Source organism: Neofelis nebulosa, chromosome 2 (genome assembly GCF_028018385.1).
Source record: "Neofelis nebulosa isolate mNeoNeb1 chromosome 2, mNeoNeb1.pri, whole genome shotgun sequence".
NCBI lineage: Eukaryota > Metazoa > Chordata > Mammalia > Carnivora > Felidae > Neofelis > Neofelis nebulosa.
Window position 1 is genome coordinate 195,394,600 of NC_080783.1, and position 18,209 is coordinate 195,412,808.

Here is an 18,209-nt window from a genome sequence, read left to right on the forward strand (position 1 = left end):
AGCCAGCTGGCCTATATAAGAGGAGGACAAAGGCGGCGCGCCGCCTGTGTCATCCGCCATCTTGTGCGAAGCAAGGTGGCCTCCACGTTCCCAGAGCGTCTTCTCCGCTTCTGCCTCGACCGCCCCTTGATTACAGACATGTCTCGGGATCGGTTCCGGAGCCGTGGCGGTGGCGGTGGCGGCTTCCACCGGCGCGGAGGAGGCGGCGGCCGCGGCGGCCTCCACGACTTCCGCTCCCCGCCGCCCGGCATGGGCCTCAATCAGAACCGCGGACCCATGGGGCCCGGCCCGGGCCAGGGTGGCCCCAAGCCCCCAATCCCACCACCGCCTCCGCACCAGCAACAGCAGCAGCCACCACCGCAGCAGCCGCCACCACAGCAGCCGCCGCCACTTCAGCCACCGCCGCATCAGCCGCCGCATCAGCAGCCGCCGCCGCCGCCACAGGACTCGTCCAAGCCCGTCGTTCCTCAGGGACCCGGCCCGGCTCCCGGAGTGGGCAGCGCTCCGCCGGCCTCCGGCTCGGCACCGCCCGCCACTCCCCCGACCTCTGGGGCCCCCACGGGCCCAGGCCCCACCCCGACCCCGCCGCCCGCTGTCACCTCGGCGCCCCCCGGGGCGCCCCCGCCCGCGCCGCCGAGCAGCGGTGTCCCCACCACCCCACCTCAGGCCGGGGGCCCCCCGCCTCCACCCGCAGGGGGCCCGGGGCCCGGTCCTAAGCAGGGCCCAGGACCCGGAGGCCCGAAAGGCGGCAAAATGCCAGGCGGGCCGAAGCCCGGCGGCGGCCCGGGCCTAAGTACTCCTGGCGGCCACCCCAAGCCGCCACATCGAGGCGGCGGGGAGCCCCGAGGAGGCCGGCAGCACCACCCACCCTACCACCAGCAGCACCACCAGGGGCCCCCACCCGGCGGGCCTGGTGGCCGCAGCGAGGAGAAGATCTCCGACTCGGAGGTGAGTGTCTCCCGGAGGTACGCGTCGGTTTCCCTAAGATGGCGGCGGCCCCCTCCTCCTTCCTTTCCCGGCCTCCATTTTGTCGGAGACCGGAAAGAGCGCGTGCGCGCGGGCGGCCGAGGGCGGGGCCGCTGCCGGAGTAGGGGTCGGACGGCGTGGGGCCTCTAAGAGGCCCGAGGGAGGCTGTCCTGGGGAGGCAGGCGATGACAAGCTGCCCTGGGCCATGTTAAAGCTAGCGGGTCCTGGGAACCAGACTAGAGCGTGCTGTGTAGGGTTGGAGAGATCTGGGAACTTCCGGCCTTACCGGAGCAGGCACAAGTCATGTGGGTGACAGCCTGGTTTTGGTCATTTTTTTTCACGTAATACTTGATTTGACTTAACGTCTGCTACGATATAGATTTGTTAGCGACACTAAGCATGTACAGCTGACGAGGTTGCTCATGTAGAGTCGAGTCTAGAGAGGGCTGTAGGTCTATTCTCGAGTGTTCTGGATGGTTTGGGCTGTTTGATGTTCGGATAGTTAACTGCATTGGAAATCCGCAAATAAGTGAAATTTTGTTTTGATTTTAAACGGCATTGAAGAATAACTCCGTTGGTGGTGTTACCCAGGCTGGGAAAAGCGAACATTGTTACTGAATTTTCCTAGTTGATGAGGTGACTGGTGTCTGAAAAATTTCCTTTCTTTTTCATTAGGGGTTTAAAGCCAACTTGTCTCTCTTGAGGAGGCCTGGAGAGAAAACTTACACTCAGCGTTGTCGGTTATTTGTTGGGAATCTACCTGCTGATATCACAGAGGATGAATTCAAAAGACTATTTGCTAAATATGGAGAACCAGGAGAAGTTTTTATCAACAAAGGCAAAGGATTTGGATTTATTAAACTTGTGAGTTTTTTTTTTTATTTAATGTGGATTTAGAAGAGTGTTTTCATTTTTTGCTACTGCAGACGCTAGCGTTCAAACCAACAGCAATAAGTTGGTTTTTAAATTTTTCACCTTTTTTACAAACAAGATGCCACTTACATGGCGAATAATTGTTGGTACCTAAGAAAAGAGGAGAGTGGGTGGATAAGACATTTAACTACCTACTCTGAGTGGTGTCTGGGAGGGCTGCTTGAACTGAGCCTGAGGAAGAATAGGAGTGGGAGTTAAGCTTTTAACAGTTTCAGAGTGGACATTAGCCAATAGGAAGTTATTAACATGAGCATGTCTGATAACTTTCAGGAATCTAGAGCACTGGCTGAAATTGCCAAAGCTGAACTTGATGATACACCGATGAGAGGTAGACAGCTTCGGGTTCGCTTTGCCACACATGCTGCCGCCCTTTCTGTTCGAAACCTTTCACCTTATGTTTCCAATGAACTGTTGGAAGAAGCTTTTAGCCAGTTTGGTCCTATTGAAAGGGCTGTTGTAATTGTGGATGATCGCGGGAGATCTACAGGGAAAGGCATTGTTGAGTTTGCTTCCAAACCAGCAGCAAGGAAAGCATTTGAAAGATGCAGTGAAGGTGTTTTCTTACTAACAACGTAAGTTCTTGTGCTTATCCTAATTTTTATTTATTAACTTGGATGAGGAAGTTGAAACAAAACTGAAACGAAGTTAAGACGGAACCATTTTTGTTATTAGAACTCCTCGTCCAGTCATTGTGGAACCACTTGAACAATTAGATGATGAAGATGGCCTTCCTGAAAAACTTGCACAGAAGAATCCAATGTATCAAAAGTAAGATTGATTTAAATTTTAAGCATTTTTCTTATTTAAGTCCAAACAATTTGCAGTAACTTCACTTTTGCCTAGAAAATGCAAAATTCTTCAAATGCATACATGCTTGATAGAAATCTAAGGCTCAGGGGGCGCCTGGGTGGCTCAGTCGGTTGAGCGTCCGACTTCAGCTCAGGTCACGATCTCGCGGTCAGTGAGTTCGAGCCCCGCGTCGGGCTCTGGGCTGACAGCTCAGAGCCTGGAGCCTGTTTCAGATTCTGTGTCTCCCTCTCTCTGTGACCCTCCCCCGTTCATGCTCTGTCTCTCTCTGTCTCAAAAATAAATAAAACGTTAAAAAAAAAAAAAAAAAAAAAAAAAAAGAAATCTAAGGCTCAGGAAGTTTAGAGGTTGTTTTTTTTTTTTTTTAATTTTTTTTTTTTTCAACGTTTTTAATTTATTTTTTGGGACAGAGAGAGACAGAGCATGAACGGGGGAGGGGCAGAGAGAGAGGGAGACACAGAATCGGAAACAGGCCCCAGAGCCTGACGCGGGGCTCGAACTCACAGACCACGAGATCGTGACCTGGCAGAAGTCGGACGCTTAACCGACTGCGCCACCCAGGCGCCCCATGGAAGTTTAGAGGTTTTGAAGCAGAGATCTTCAAATGCCTAGTATTCATTGTTGAGATAGGTATAGTTTACATGGAATTTTGTTTTGTCTTTAGAACAGTTGTGTGATGAATAGGTATTTTCCTTTTTAAGAATGGAAAAAAAAAATACTCCTTGATTAGGCATTTGGTTAGAGGAAACAGAATTAGGAAATGAGGAAGGTAGGGTTGCTTTTCAGTGCCCATTATTTTCTGTTACCATACAATTCTGGGACATGTATTACTTTTTTACATAAAGGTTTAAAAATTTAAAAATTTTATTCATTTTTGAGAGGGTGGGGAGGGGCAGAGAGAGAGGGAGACACGGGATCTGAAGCAGGCTCCAGGCTCTGAGCTGTCAGCACAAACTGCAAGATAACAACCTGAAGTGAAGTTGGGCGCTTAACCGACTGAGCCACTCAGGCGACTCAAAGATTTATTTTTAAGTAATCTCTACACCCAATACGGGGCTCAAATTCATAAGGCTCAAATGCACAACCGCAAAATCAAGAGTCATGTGCTTCTGACTGAGCCAGCCAGGCATCTTGGGACATGTATTATTTTTGATGTAAAGCTATTTTTTAAAATTTATTTATTTTGAGAAAGAATGCGAGTGGGGAGGAGCAGAAAGAGAGAACCCAAGCAGACTCCATGTTGTCATGATGTGCAGAGCCCAACTCAGGGCTTGATCTCATGACACTGAGATGACCTGAGCCAAAACCAGAAGTTGGACGATTAACCGGCTGAGCCACCCTGGCGCCCCTGCCATCCCCTGCCTTTGGGTATTTCTTAGAGTCGATAGGCCAGGGGCAAAATCAGTGTTTTTAGGGTAATTGAGTAGTCTTTCTTATGTGCATCCACAAATCGGTTCATGTTGAAATATTGTCAGGGAGAGAGAAACCCCTCCTCGTTTTGCCCAGCATGGCACATTTGAGTATGAATATTCTCAGCGATGGAAGTCCCTGGATGAAATGGAGAAACAGCAAAGGGAGCAAGTTGAAAAAAACATGAAAGATGCAAAGGACAAATTGGAAAGTGAAATGGAAGATGCTTATCACGAACATCAGGCAAATCTTTTGCGTCAAGGTAAAAAAAAAAAAAAAAAAAGATCCTGTTGTGTAAATTTCACTGATAGGCTGAATTGCTTTTTGAACTTTTTAGAACCCCACTAATGTGAATTCACAACAAAATTTTCTAATGTTTAGATCTGATGAGACGCCAGGAAGAATTAAGACGCATGGAAGAACTTCATAATCAAGAAATGCAGAAACGTAAAGAAATGCAGCTAAGGTAAAATTTTGTTAAACTAAATTAAGCCTTTTCTTCTGCATAAACATTTAGAGGAAAAGATACACCTAAGTCTTGGAGGTGAGTGTGGCATACAGAGGTTAAATACGGACATATGTCAGTGTTGGTTTCACACTAAATCGGAGTAGAGTGTAAGGTTTTCATTTAGGACACCAGTTTTCTTTGCCAGAATGCTTCTAGGTCTGTTCTAGACTCTCTTCAGGCTTTCCTGTGTGTTTGCTCTAATCTAGACTTTGTAATTCTTTTTTAATGTTTATTTTTGAGAGAGAGGGTGAGCGAGCCAGGGAGGCAGCAGAGAGGGAGGGAGACAGAATCCAGAGTGGGTTTTCTACTCAGAAGAGTGCCTGGCTCAAACCCATGAACTGCTATGAACTTGGAGAAGCCGAAGTCAGGTGACTAATCGGCTAAACCACCCAGGTGTTCCTCTAACCTAAACTTTGTAAAGCTCTGAGGCAGACCACTAGCTTTTTCCAAGTTGACTTATTTATTTTAAAGTTCATTAATTTTGAGATAGCATAGCATGGGAGAGCACAGGTAGGGAGGGGCAGAGAGAATCTCAAGCAGGCTCTAACTCACAAACTGAGATCATGACCTGAGCTGAAGTCACATGCCCAACTGACAGAGCCACCCAGGCACCCCTTCAAATTAACTTTTAAAAGATGTGGGTGACCGTTCATGTGCTTGATGAATATTTCCAGGCAAGAAGAAGAACGACGTAGAAGGGAAGAAGAGATGATGATTCGTCAACGTGAAATGGAAGAACAAATGAGACGCCAAAGAGAGGAAAGTTATAGCCGGATGGGCTACATGGATCCAGTAAGTAAAATTCTATTGCAGTCTAGTTGGAGTTGTCTACAAAACTTGTAGGTACCAAAAATATGAAGTCTTACTAAGTTAAATATAACATTTCACTTTATAGTTTTTGTTTTTACAAGTGTATTATGATACGCTTTGAGTTTTATCTTCTTGGCTGGGCCTAAAGATTTCATTGGTTAGGAAGAAGCTTTATCGGTTTTTGGATAATTGACTTTCAACAAGTGGTTTCAGGATACTGATTTTAAAAATAGTCTTCATCTTTGAGTTTTGGAGATTTTTTTTTGTCTAAGAATTCTTGGTATGGACATATGAAAGGGATTTTTTTCTTTCAGAGAGAAAGAGACATGAGAATGGGTGGAGGAGGAGCAATGAACATGGGAGGTAAGCATGAAAATAATATTAGCAGTACCATTCAAGAGCTGTATTCTGGTTGAGTTGTAACCAGCATTTTTGTTTCCTAGATCCCTATGGTTCAGGAGGCCAGAAATTTCCACCTCTAGGTGGTGGTGGTGGCATAGGTTATGAAGCTAATCCTGGAGTTCCACCAGCAACCATGAGTGGTTCCATGATGGGAAGCGACATGGTAATGTATCCTGTGTGACGTAGTACAAAGGAAATTTCTCATTTTTCACAACTTACGTGTGTGTGTTTTGTTTTCTGTTTTTTTTTTCTTTTGTTTTTTTTTTTTTTTTAAGTAGGTAACTGAACCTCTTTTTAGTTCCCGTATCATGTAAATCATAATATTGAGGAAAACTTTGGCAACATAGAAGAACTCAGTATGCGGTAACCTAAACAGAAACGGTTGCCAACAAGAAGTCAATGCTGTCAGTAGTATGTTGGAGTTCTTTTCGGCAATAAGTAGACATAGGTGCTTTCCATTATATTGCTTGTGTACTTTTGCACTCTAGCACATGGCAAATCCAAATTCTAAATGTTAGATGATGTACCTGATTATTCTACATCCACGTGAGAGTAATCAAATGGCAAACTGTCATTCATTAAGCTGATATTTGCCATAAGTATGAATCAGACTTGCAGTTTATAGTTTTAGGCATGTTTTAGTGATGTGTAGGACTTTGACCTATATTTGGTGTGGTTTCTACCCATGAGAAGGGAGTTGTTTACTGTTTTGACTCGTCGTTTCCCACTTGTTGGGCCTGTCAATAGGTGCACCTTCTAAAACACTGACATCTCTATATTGCTACAGGATAGCAACAATCCATGACCATTTTAAGCATACTAGTTGTGTGCATTTGATCTGAACCTTCTTGATGCTTTCATATTTTAACTGTACAGGTAGTCTGTCAGGATGCTTTAGAAACAACCAAGTGAATTGGTCTGAGTGGCTGTGTTAGGGCTTTACAAATCCATAGGAAATTTGAATATTGGATTTAGAGGTGGGTTTAGAGAAGTGTGCATTTTCATAACTGAGTTGAATATGATTGGTTCACCTACAGGCTTTTGGCAAAGGAGAGGGAAGCTGCAACACATAGCTCGTTAGGTTTATTTTACAAATAGGAATGTAAGGATTTATTATGGGGTCTAATCCATTTAAAGTCTACTTGAGGTTTTTTGAGAATTAGAATCATAAATAGCTGGTTGGGTAAATGTAGTGTCGTTTTCTTCAAAATGAATTTAAAAAATAACGTGGGTAACATTTTGGTTTATACGCTTCCTAAAAGGCAGATTGTAGGTCTGTATCAAATTTGTAAAATATAATTTGGCATGATGTTCCCACAATTGAGATTTTTTCTGTCTCCTGTAACAGGTAGGGTTCTAAGATGTAATAACATAACCGTGAAACCCCCAAATTTTCTCATGGCTTTTGAGAAACACCGTACAATGCGTTAAAACCCTGACATTTTTAGGTTTTTGAGAAAATAGTTTAAAGAATTGAGATTTAGTTTAAGTAGTCCTATAGTATATAGTAGAAAACACGTTTGAACTATGTATAGCAAGTTAAACACTGCTTTTTTCCCCTCCCTTTTGGAGTGATGTTTTCTGTAACTGATTTATTTTGAATAGAATTTGTAAGGCTTTTGTGCTTTGCATATCAATAGGATTTTTCTGTTTGGGAACATAGGTTTCTAAGATTAAAGTACTTAAAACTAGATGGAATAACGAAGTCCTGCTTTACTGCAGTCACTTAAGCTTGGTGTTAAGCTGTTTGGGAGATTCCCAAAACATGGAATCATAGCTAAGTGTCCGTAGACTTTCAAAGACCCGAAGGAAAAGCTGGGCTGGTGTGGGGGTGGGCTGTATATTTAGTCAATTTGCAACTATACTACTGTGAACATAATTGTCTCTGCTTATTTAGTGATGGTTCTGAAGGTGGTATACCTGTGAGAATATGGCAACACTTTTAATGAAGTTACTGTGCCGGTTAAGTGACTAAATCTGTTAGTCTTTTATGCTTTTTCTTTTTGTAGTCTGGTAGCATTTTATTAAAACTTTGAACGTTTTAAGATTCTGCAACTTAGCAGATGTGTCTTAAGATCTTGAAAAGCACAAGGTTTCTTATGCAGCTCATGCCACTAACTGGTGAGTAGGTCTTTGTCACTTCATTGAGTGAATTGAATCTGTCTGGTTGGGCTTGTTAGGCTTACTTGGAAATTAAATTTCCTGTTCAGACCTTGAAAGTGAGAAGTTTGCAAGCTTTTGCAGTGGGTTAATCTGATGTGAAATTTCTTAAAACTCATTTTGGAATGGGTTTTCACATCTGCACTAATTCTTAAATTTTTTAGCACTACAGGGAAGACCTATTCTTTGAAACAGGTGTATGAGAATGGCTCAAGTGGGAACATACCACAAGGCATGTATTATCGTAAACTAATTTTCAAATTACCCTTTTTTCCTTTCTATGTTCCCGGTACCTGTGGATCGACTCATTGGTGATTGTATCGACGAACGTTGACTACGGAACCTTCTAAAATATTTACTTAACACACATGGACATCAACTACATATAATGAACTGTTAATTACTGTTCCAATAGCGTACTGAGCGCTTTGGGCAGGGAGGTGCGGGACCTGTGGGTGGACAGGGTCCTAGAGGAATGGGGCCTGGAACTCCAGCAGGATATGGTAGAGGGAGAGAAGAGTATGAAGGCCCAAACAAAAAGCCCCGATTTTAGATGTGATATCTAGGTTTTCATTCCAGTTTGTTTTTGTCTTTTCTTGTTTAGATACCAATCTTTTAAATTCTTGCATTTTAGTAAGAAAGCTACCTTTTTATGGATGTTAGCAGTTTATTGACCTAATATTTGTAAATGGTCTGTTTGGGCAGGTAAAATTATGTAATGCAGTGTTTCAAACAGGGGAATTCTTTTTCCTTTTTATTTCCTTTTTTTTTTTTTTTTTTAACTGTATAATGTCCCTCAAGTTATGGCAGTGTACCTTGTGCCACTGAATTTCCAAAGTGTACCAATTTTTTTTTTACTGTGCTTCAAATAAATAGAAAAAATAGTTATAATATTGATCTTCAACTTTGCCATTCATGCTTCTATGCACATTAGGCTAGGTATTCCACTTTGAAAGCATGAGCGTGTCTAGGCCTTTGAATGGCATATGCCATTTCTGGGAAATGTATCTGTAGGCTAAGCATTGCTTTCTACAAATAAGTACCCCCCCCCCCTTGTTTTAAAAAGAAGAAATGCATATTGAAGTAGTTTCATGATTTGTTTGGCATTATAGGAAGCAAGCTGGTGCTAAGTATTTTTAAATGGTTATGTAAGCAAGCTGAACTGTAACTCTTCCTTCAGGAATGTGTATTAAGATTATGGAATGGGTGAAAGACTTGGTAGGGGGAGAAAGTGGGTATGACTAAATGGATCTTTATGGCCCTATGATCTATCCTTTCCTTGAAAGTTTCTGAAGAAAAAAGTGGAAAGATCATTTTGTTGCATTCCTCCATTCTTGTTTTTAAAAGAACAAGTCCCAAGCCCTACAAATGGCTTGTATTGAACTTTCATATTTGAATTAAAGATTGTTAAACATGAAGCCTTTTCATGTATTACTTCAAGCGATTTATGATGATGGGGTTTAGTGTGAAAAATTCAACTTGCAAGTAAGAAGCGTAGTAACCATGAAGTAGGTTTAGCTACGTATACATTTGTACTCTGTAACTTTTACATCTCCTTGTGCTACTTCTGGTGGACAAAATCTGTAGGGCTATGAAAACTTGTTCTCTTTTCTAAGAACTAGTGGTGACTGTTAATGACCAGTAGCGTTGTAGATCACGATTCTTACTGTAAACTATTTGTTAACCTGCTTTTCTATAGTTTACTTTTGATGTAGCACTAAATCTGGAGAGAGTTGCTCATGCTACACAGTACAAATACCCCTTTCTCCCACCATAAAGTTTTGGAGTGTTTCGATGGTGTTGTCAGCTGATTGTCAACTTCATTGAATCTCCTTCCATTAGGATAAGACATTCTGACTTAACATTAAAGTAGATTGTTATTGTTGTCTGATAGTACGATGGGAACCTGTTTTCCCAGCGTTATGTATGTTAGCAGAGGAACAGCTTCCTAAAAGTAGGTAAAGTAATTGAATGGTTTGGCTTTGTTCTTCGTTCCATTCAAATTTGTACATTACAGAACTCTTACTATGGAATGTGTCTTCCTCCTTTTCACCTCTGTTCTTGGTGCTAATTGGCAAAAGTAAAATTCTAAATCAAATCTTCGTTAAATGCTGAAGTTTAGTATTGTGCCTGAGTACAAAGGGAAACCTCTTGTTGAAACTCTGAGCACTTTCTGCATAGGAAACTGGATAATACTAAAAGTAAAACACTAGTGGAGTATAAAGGCATGTCACTCAATTCTGGTTGTGTGACTTGACAGGTACATGGTGTGCTAATTAAGGAAGAGACTCTCCTTAGAATATGTTTATTATTTCTTCCCCAAGACACTTGGAAGTCGGTAGTAGTTCCACCATAATTCTATCCATGAGGAAGTTTTGTCCCAAGTCATTAATTGGTGATATGTATGAGGTTTTCTGTATGGAAACAAGGGTCTGGATTTGAAAGGAATCCATTACAATTTGATTGAATTGTATGGTAGGGACTCCACTAATGATAAATTAAGGGGTGTTCATGGGACACCCACAGAGGGTGAACGTGAATGTGTGTGGGCGGGGGCTGGTGGGGAAGTGGGAAAATCTGCCTATAAAATTAATGTTTCAGTTTATTTTTCAGATTACATGCCTTTCTTTATAAGGGATGCTGGCACAGACCCCTAAAATAAGCTTTTGTTAGTACTGTACCTTTGAAGAGTGGTGAAGGATGCTAATGGATAATCTCCTGAAAGTTGTGGTTTTGCTAGCCTTACTGTGGGCTGTAGAATTGCTAAACGTTGTTTAGCAAATAATGTTGCTTAGTTTCCACTAAGTTTTGCCTTTTCCTCACTGAAACAGCAGTGTACCAAGGGTTGTAAGCTACTCAAAGAGACTTTCAATAAGTCTTGGAATGCATATGGTAGTTTTTAGCTTAATGTGAATTTAAATCCTCTTAAAAAGGAGTTTCCTAAAAGCTGATATGAAATGGGTGGGAAAGGGAATGTAGTACTTTTGAAGTATTTCAGCCATTTTTCTTATTTAAAGAAACCAGCTGCCCCCATTTCCTCTTCTCCACTTTCTCTCATAATTTTAAGAGGAACACTGATCATTTTAAGCTTATTACTCCTAATCTTTAAACTGCATTCTCTACGAGATCCCAGTGTATTCAATAGGTACCTTCTAAGATTAACTGAATGGCTCACATTATTTAGTGAAACCATAATCCTCTGCTTAGAACACTAATTAAAACTCCTAAGAAGTCCTATAAACCCCACCACTCTTTATATAGATGTATTATACCACTAATACAAACAGATAATAATTTGGGAAATTGTAACGTTACGCCTGTGCAATTTTTATAAGTGGCATATTATGGCAGACAAAAATTTAGATACTTGGCTTTTCTCGGGCAAGCCACTACGTTGTGGCGGGATGTTTTCTGGTGTTCTTGGACTGCAATTGTGCACTATTAAAGTAGTGGCCTGCTACATAACTGCATTTAGCCAGCATTTCTGCAGTGCGTAACTGTGAGGAACGTAGTACCGCAAATGGCAATGGACATTAGGACCCGGATGTAGTATTCCTGCTTGCTCCAAGATTCTCATTGCCGACTGCATACAGGTAGGTAACAAGCAATATAATCTAACTTGGTGACTTGCTATGTACTTTTATTCCGTGGGCATTCTGACATCACACTTCTGACCATGAAATTACAGTGCAGCACCTAACACTTGGATGGTAAAGCTAGCTGCTATCAAAACTGCGTGGGTTTGGGTTTCAAGCTGTAATTTGTCAGGCAGAAATCAGTGCTGTTGCAGTTCTCAGATAAAAAGTGCAAACTTTGTTCTTTGGTACATCTGATGCAGTTGTGTGGTTTCCTTTAGTTGCATTGTAACTGAAGAGAACGTGGAACACGTCAGTGGTGTGGGGGAGAGGGAATCAAACCATACTTGGAAAGTAGAGTGCTTTTAGCATCTTGACATGGACTGTATAGCATGTGATACTGAGTCTCTGTTGTAGCAAACTGACCTGCCCATAGGTCAGCAATATCCATTTCAGAATGCAATCTTGGTAATCATTCTGCAGGTTGGAGTGAATTAAGACTAAAAAGTACAGTGGTTTTTTTTTTTGTTTTTTTTTTTTGTTTTTTTTTTTGTAATGTGACTTAAATTTTTTTTTTTAATGGGCTTCATGGGAATACCTTTGTTACTAACGTGGGCTTAGATGGGAATCTAATGTGAATAGTTCCAAGTTATGTGACTTGTCTAAATATGTCTATGCTCTAAACCTGGGGGAAAGTGGTGTGGCATGTTGACTTGCCTGCAGTTGAATACACGTTGGGAATCATTTCCCAATCCTAAGACTTCTTCGTCGTATTCTGTAGGATGACTGCAAATGTTCAGAGTAGATTTTTGAATTTGGTTCCCTTAGCTTTAGGGATGTGATGTTATAATCCAAAATGCTTACCAAAAATAAAAAAATAAAAAGTCTTCAAAAGCAGCTTTGGTTGCTTAGGACTTCAGCTTTGTAAGCTTTGCATCAACTGTTGTTCCAGACCTCAATTCAACTTAACTTTGGTCTCCGAGCTGGTTTTTAGCTAGCATGCATGGAAACAGCTTTCACGTATAATGCTTTCTGCTCTGTAACTGGAAGTTTGGTTTACTTTGCATAAATGCCGGTGAAAACTCTTCGTGACTATGAGAATTTTCTTCCATTGTATCAAGAAAAATGGCTTGCTCTTTGGCAAGCAATTCACAAGGTGGGGACAAATTTGTACTTTAATACGTAGTCTATTCAAACAAATACCTTGACTCTCCTGTTAGGTGAAAAAGCAAATGGTGACTAGTTTAGCTCTTTGTTAATAATACAATGCAGTTCAAACATAATGCTCAATATTAGTGACAATAGTGTCGCTAAATTGACATACAACCCCGATGGGATTTTCCTGTGGCATAATCCATTAAATCGGTGGCCAACACTTGCTACCGTGATTTAGTGATTCAAGTGTTTAGAAATAAAAGCTCAGGTTCATTTCTTAACAGTCAATAACAATTTTGAGAGAATGTACTTGTTACAATATATGGACTTGAGGAAAATCATTGGGGTGGGGGGTTAATTTTGCTTCATTTCTGCTTATTTCAAGATGAGTAGGCTTTTGCACTTTGAAATGAGAAACCTGTGACTTAAGTCAATTCTAAACTAGTTTCGATTTGTATGTAGCTATAATTTGTGAATCTTAGTGTAGAGGATTTTAAAATCACTCACTCAAAAAGCTGGGAATAAATGGGCTTCAGTAACACCACTATACCGAGGTGCTTGCATTGTATTTCATAGTGTTTCCTTGTTGCAAACCAGAATTATTCTTTTTAATGAGAATGGTCTAAAGTTCAGAGGTGTGATGCCAGAATGCATTTTCGTACTGTTAGGCCCTTGGAACAGATACCGGTGCTTTCTGAAAGATGAAAGAAATGGAATGGGTGCTCTTCACACAAGGTTGCAAAACCTACCAAGAATGTATAATAGTCTCATTTTTCCCCAAGAAAGAGATGCGTGTGACTAGTTTTGGACTTTTAACCTTAATGGGGGTTGCATGTCTCCTATTGTTAATCATTGTCAGCTGCAGTGACATGATCAACAGTCCTGCATTTTTATTGCCTTTCCCTTAATGATTTTGGACAGGTTTGAGAGAGCCAGGATGCTTGTTCTGGGCCTTTATTTGGTTTTGGCTTTAGCTGATAATGTTTCAGTGTCTGTCAGCTAGTGCAGTTCTCAAATGGCTGCCTATTAGGGAAAGAATTCTGAGGATTTGACTGCTCCTAATCATCTGTCATTGCTGCTAGATAATGATTGGCAATTTTTAAGACTCAACTGTGGAACTCTCACAGTTGTACACCATCAACCATAAAAATGTTGCTTTTGAACACCAGTGCTGAAAAGATTTTATTTGGAGGGTGAGAAGGGGGCTGGATGCAGAGTACTAGGATAATCTGGAGGATGGGGGAGAATGCAAAACGATATAGTATCCCTTATGGATGGTACATGTGCAACAGGGAACTCTTATTTTTTATACCCTTGGCAGTAACTGATAATCAGGGAGGAAGAAAAACCTGGAACTTGAATTAAGGCTGATCTTTCTGGTTTTTGTGCACTGCGGCCCTACCAGGCATATATATAGTGAAGGTGAATGTCTTCTCCTTCAGAAAAATGCAGGTTCCTTGCTGTCCCGAATAAGGCATAGCTTTCCTGCCCCAACTTAACACTCAGTGAGGACTTGGAGGGAAAGAACGAGGCAAATACATAGGATTGCAGGATAACAGCTGCAGTGTTGTGTACTGTGGAGTGGGGAGGGCACTCTTCTTGGAGGACTCCTGCTGAAGGTGGTCAGTCCACCTGAGAATGGAAGACATACTTGAATGGGGGGCAGGGTATGTGCTTTTATATGAAAAGAGAGCTGATGTTAAAACTCATTTGGTAAGGTAAACGTTGTCACATACCTTCACATAAGGGATAGTATATTTTGGGTTGCAGTCAAACTGGATTGTGCTCAGACTGGTGAAAATAGCAGTTAGGCTTTTGTATTTCAATTAAGATACAATTTTTATTTGAATTCAGCTGTCTACTTTATTACTTTACATAAGAATAATTTTAGATTTTTTCCCCCCATCAAGTTTCTTCCTGTTGTTTTTTTATTCTGTAACTTGCCCCCAATCTTTTGTCTCTGGAATTTACTCTTTAAATTTTGAAGTTAACTAGCATTTTCAAAACCTTTATACCCTTGTCTTTTATATTAACTTTCTTTTATTATTCTTTAGGTAAGAATGATTGATGTTGGCTGATATTGGAGTACTCATTCACTTCAAGTAAGTTTCTTTAGAAGTCCTAACCTGTAGAAGAGTTTGAGTTTGATTTGTAAAAAGGTTAAATAATTTGATTTAGCTATGTGGGGCAAAACATGTTTGATTTTTAAGATGTTTACCTCTCCTAAGATAACGTCCGAGTGTTTTGTTTCTGGAAAATAGTTGTTTGCATGTGAATGTGAGTGGGAAAGAGAAAGTGGGGAGTATTTTATTATAAAAGTGTCAAGTCAAACAGTAGGAGAATTGAAAAAAATGGTTGAATCTGTACCTGAAACTAATAGAACTTTGTCAGTTATACTTTGTTATTAACTTTGTATGTTAACATTGTATGTTACTTTTTTACAACTATAGAAAAAGATACATGGTTATGTAGAGAAAATGGACAAAGAAGACTTGAATTGTTGGAGAATTGCCATCTTTTTAGTACTCTAAATTCCACTTTTGACCCATTCAGAATGGGTCATTGGTAGAGGAGGAAAAATTCTGAAGTGTTAATGTGAAGAAAATTTAGAATGTCACCTTGGTGTGGGCCAGGTCCTTCCTAAGTAAAAACAGCAAAAGAAAATACAAACCACTGATTGGAACCCAGACCTGTACCCCAGAATGTGCCTCTTGTTGATGTGAGAATACAATGTACATACTAACAATTTAAAAAAATGTAATATGCTATATAAATTCTATTTTTAATGATAGGTGGATAAGCTATTAATCTCAAGACGATATCCCACAACATGAGCCAAGAAGGAAAGCCACAACTTGTTAGATTCAGGAAGTGTCTGGGTAAGTGGAATCATTCTTACTTTGTAAACTGCCTTCCGGACAACTCTTGGGTGTTACAAACATGATTATTTATGTGTGAATATTTCATTTTAACTTACTCTGTGTTAAAACTTCCTTGTAGGGAATATGTTTTTATAGTACATATTTATAATCATTTTAACAGCCTTCTTGAGGTTGTAGGTCTTGTTTGTTGGTTTGGCTCAAGCCTCAGGAAAACAGGGACTTCAGTTTTCTGTAAGAGTATGTATGTATATCTACCTTTGTCCATTGAACTATGCAGAGGAGAGTTTGGAAAATTTAAAGTTCCTTGGTTGTTTTTGTATTTTTATTTTAATGTTTGTTTATTTTGAGAGGGTGTGTGCGTGAGCCAGGGAGGGGTAGGGGCAGGAGAGAGAGAATCCCAGGCAGGCTTTGAATTGTCAGCACAGAGCCTGACACGGGCTTGATCTCATGAACCAGGAGATCATGACCTGAGCCCAAATCAAGAGTTGGGTGCTTAACTGAGCCACCCAGGTGCCCCAGAGTTCCCGGTTTTTTAACCACATAGTCACTTGATGGGATCTCCTATAGTTGATCTCATCTGGTTGATGTATTAGAAGGGTTGGCAGTTTTGGGGTTTGTGTTTGTTTGGTTTTGTGAGATTTTTTTTTTTTTTTTTTTGAGAGCAAGTGTAAGCGGGGGAAAGGCAAAGAGAGACAATATCTTAAGCATGTTCCATGCCCAGTGAGGACTCCCATCTCATGACCATGAAGTCATGACCTGAACTGAAATCAAGAGTCAGATAGATGCTTAAGCGACTGAGCCACCCAGACACCCCCCGGGTTGGCAATTTTAAAGAAAACTCAGCTCAACTCTGCTATTCTAGCTGGGAAAGCCATCATAGACAGTAGGTAAACAAATGGACATGACTGTGTGCCAGTATTTTACAGAAAGGTAGTAGGTAGACAATAGCTTACTGTCTTCTCATCTAATACAAATTGCATAAATAGATAACTAGATAATCACTCAGGTTTAAAGGGCTGTCATAATCGTAGTTTGAAAAGAGAATAATGTAGAAATAGCAATAATTAATTGACTATATCTTAAACCTAGGGAAGGTGCCAATTAATGGAGTATCTTAGATCTTCCTTCCAAGAGTGGTTGCTACTTAAGTTCTAGTGAATGGAAGTAAACTTGAATCAACTAGCTGGTGACAAAGTCTGGTGTTAAAATAATCTGCCTCTTAAAGAATCCTTAATTATATAGGTCATTAAATATTGTTAATACCGCACTCCTTGATTAGTATTGTTTGGTGTTAGGAAGTTTACTTGGTGCGAAATGGTAAATGTTTGAGAACTCTGATTCTTAACATATTTTGGAGTAATTGTTTCTTTTAATTGGCAGGATCAGGTGAACTGTGTCCAGAAAACCAGTGAGGAAGAGGGCAAAGAGGAATGAGCAACCTAATTGTTGTTAATAAAGACATTTTAAAATCAGATTGTGCTTTTATGTGTTTTGGTTTTTGTTTTTAAGTTAGGACCTTTTGTTTCCTAGAATTCTCCTTATATGTCATCACCTTGTTTCTAGGTGATATAAAAAGATGCTCCATATTGTGGGCATAGAACAGGTTATAATTCAGGACTCTTGGACCTTTTTGGCAGAGCTACTTCAACATTAATTACTGATCAACCTTAACGGCCCTTCCTCACTGTCCTAACTAACCTGATTTAGCCATCGATAGTTTAAAATTGCCTTCCTTCTTTATAGGTTTTATTCCTAAAATTAGCGTATGATGAATACAGCAATTAACTACATGCCCCTCCTTCATTGGGTTTCAGGCATTAATAGCATTTTGTGTCCCACTTTGTATTTTATTTACAAAAGAATCCTCAGATGCTGGTTATTACAGGGTACTCCTGTTAGTTCACAAAGAAGCACAGACAGGATTACAGCTTGCCAAATGACGAGGTTTCCTCTAAGTTGAATTTCATAATGCAGTAGCATATGGACAGGGTCTTTGAATATAGATGTAGGGAAAAGCTTGCTGGAATTGGCTGTAAAATCTGCTTAGTAAAGAACTTTGGAAGTAAGATCTGCCTTTCTCCTTTCACTCTAGTCATTCTTGAAACTTGACAAGATGTTAGTCAAAGGACTCTTTGGCACTAGCTTAAGCATTTGTTTGGGATAAGGTGTGTGAGGCCTATGTTTAAAAGGTAATTCTGTTGCTAGGTCTCTGGGCCTCATTTGTATAGTGCAGAATTTCAGAAAGTGCTAGTTTGTTAGCTTGCTGTAAGTAAGCAGAAGAGAAGAAACTTGGAATTCAGAAGTTTGCTCAGTGTTACTTGAAAAAGCCACAAAGGATTGTTGAAAGTGTAACAGTCCCCCCTCCCATGGGATTTGCTTTGAAAACGCGTGTGGTCAGTACCAGGGATGAGGTCAAGACCTTGTTTTTCTCATACTCCTAGTCCTTGTTTCACTGTGGTTGGCATATGTTTTAGAGGCCAGCCATCCCAAATCCAGAATCTTCTCAGTCCTTTTTTTGGTTCAAGTTTTTATTGCTCCTTTTTGATTGCTACGTTAGGAACCTAATGGATCTCTAGGCAAAAATTAGTACGATGGTTTAGG

At 40.7% G+C, this 18,209-nt stretch overlaps 1 protein-coding gene across 3 annotated transcripts; it reads left to right on the top strand.

Moving 5' to 3' along the window:
- The first annotated feature begins 27 nt into the window (after window positions 1-27).
- Window positions 28-17,080, top strand: SFPQ (splicing factor proline and glutamine rich). Of its 3 annotated transcripts, none has more exons than XM_058718131.1 (12): window positions 28-948; window positions 1,642-1,830; window positions 2,170-2,471; window positions 2,572-2,667; window positions 4,182-4,378; window positions 4,498-4,582; window positions 5,299-5,416; window positions 5,749-5,797; window positions 5,878-5,999; window positions 8,412-14,828; window positions 15,519-15,605; window positions 16,269-17,080. In XM_058718131.1, exons 1-10 carry the CDS (start codon window positions 139-141, stop codon window positions 8,547-8,549), a joined length of 2,106 nt encoding a protein of 701 aa, XP_058574114.1. In that variant the 5' UTR covers window positions 28-138; the 3' UTR covers window positions 8,550-14,828; window positions 15,519-15,605; window positions 16,269-17,080. The 3 variants fall into 3 exon arrangements, with proteins under 3 accessions (XP_058574114.1, XP_058574113.1, XP_058574115.1); XM_058718130.1 differs by having other exon boundaries at window positions 16,989-17,080; XM_058718132.1 differs by having other exon boundaries at window positions 14,781-14,828; window positions 16,989-17,080.
- The last annotated feature ends 1,129 nt before the right edge of the window (window positions 17,081-18,209 follow it).

Coding starts and splice junctions, on each gene's coding strand:
- SFPQ (XM_058718131.1), top strand. CDS start 139: ATGTCTCGGGATCGGTTCCGGAGCCGTGGCGGTGGCGGTGGCGGCTTC. Junction 4,583..5,298: donor CGTAAAGAAATGCAGCTAAG/GTAAAATTTTGT, acceptor GAATATTTCCAG/GCAAGAAGAAGAACGACGTA. Junction 5,417..5,748: donor GGATGGGCTACATGGATCCA/GTAAGTAAAATT, acceptor TTTTTCTTTCAG/AGAGAAAGAGACATGAGAAT.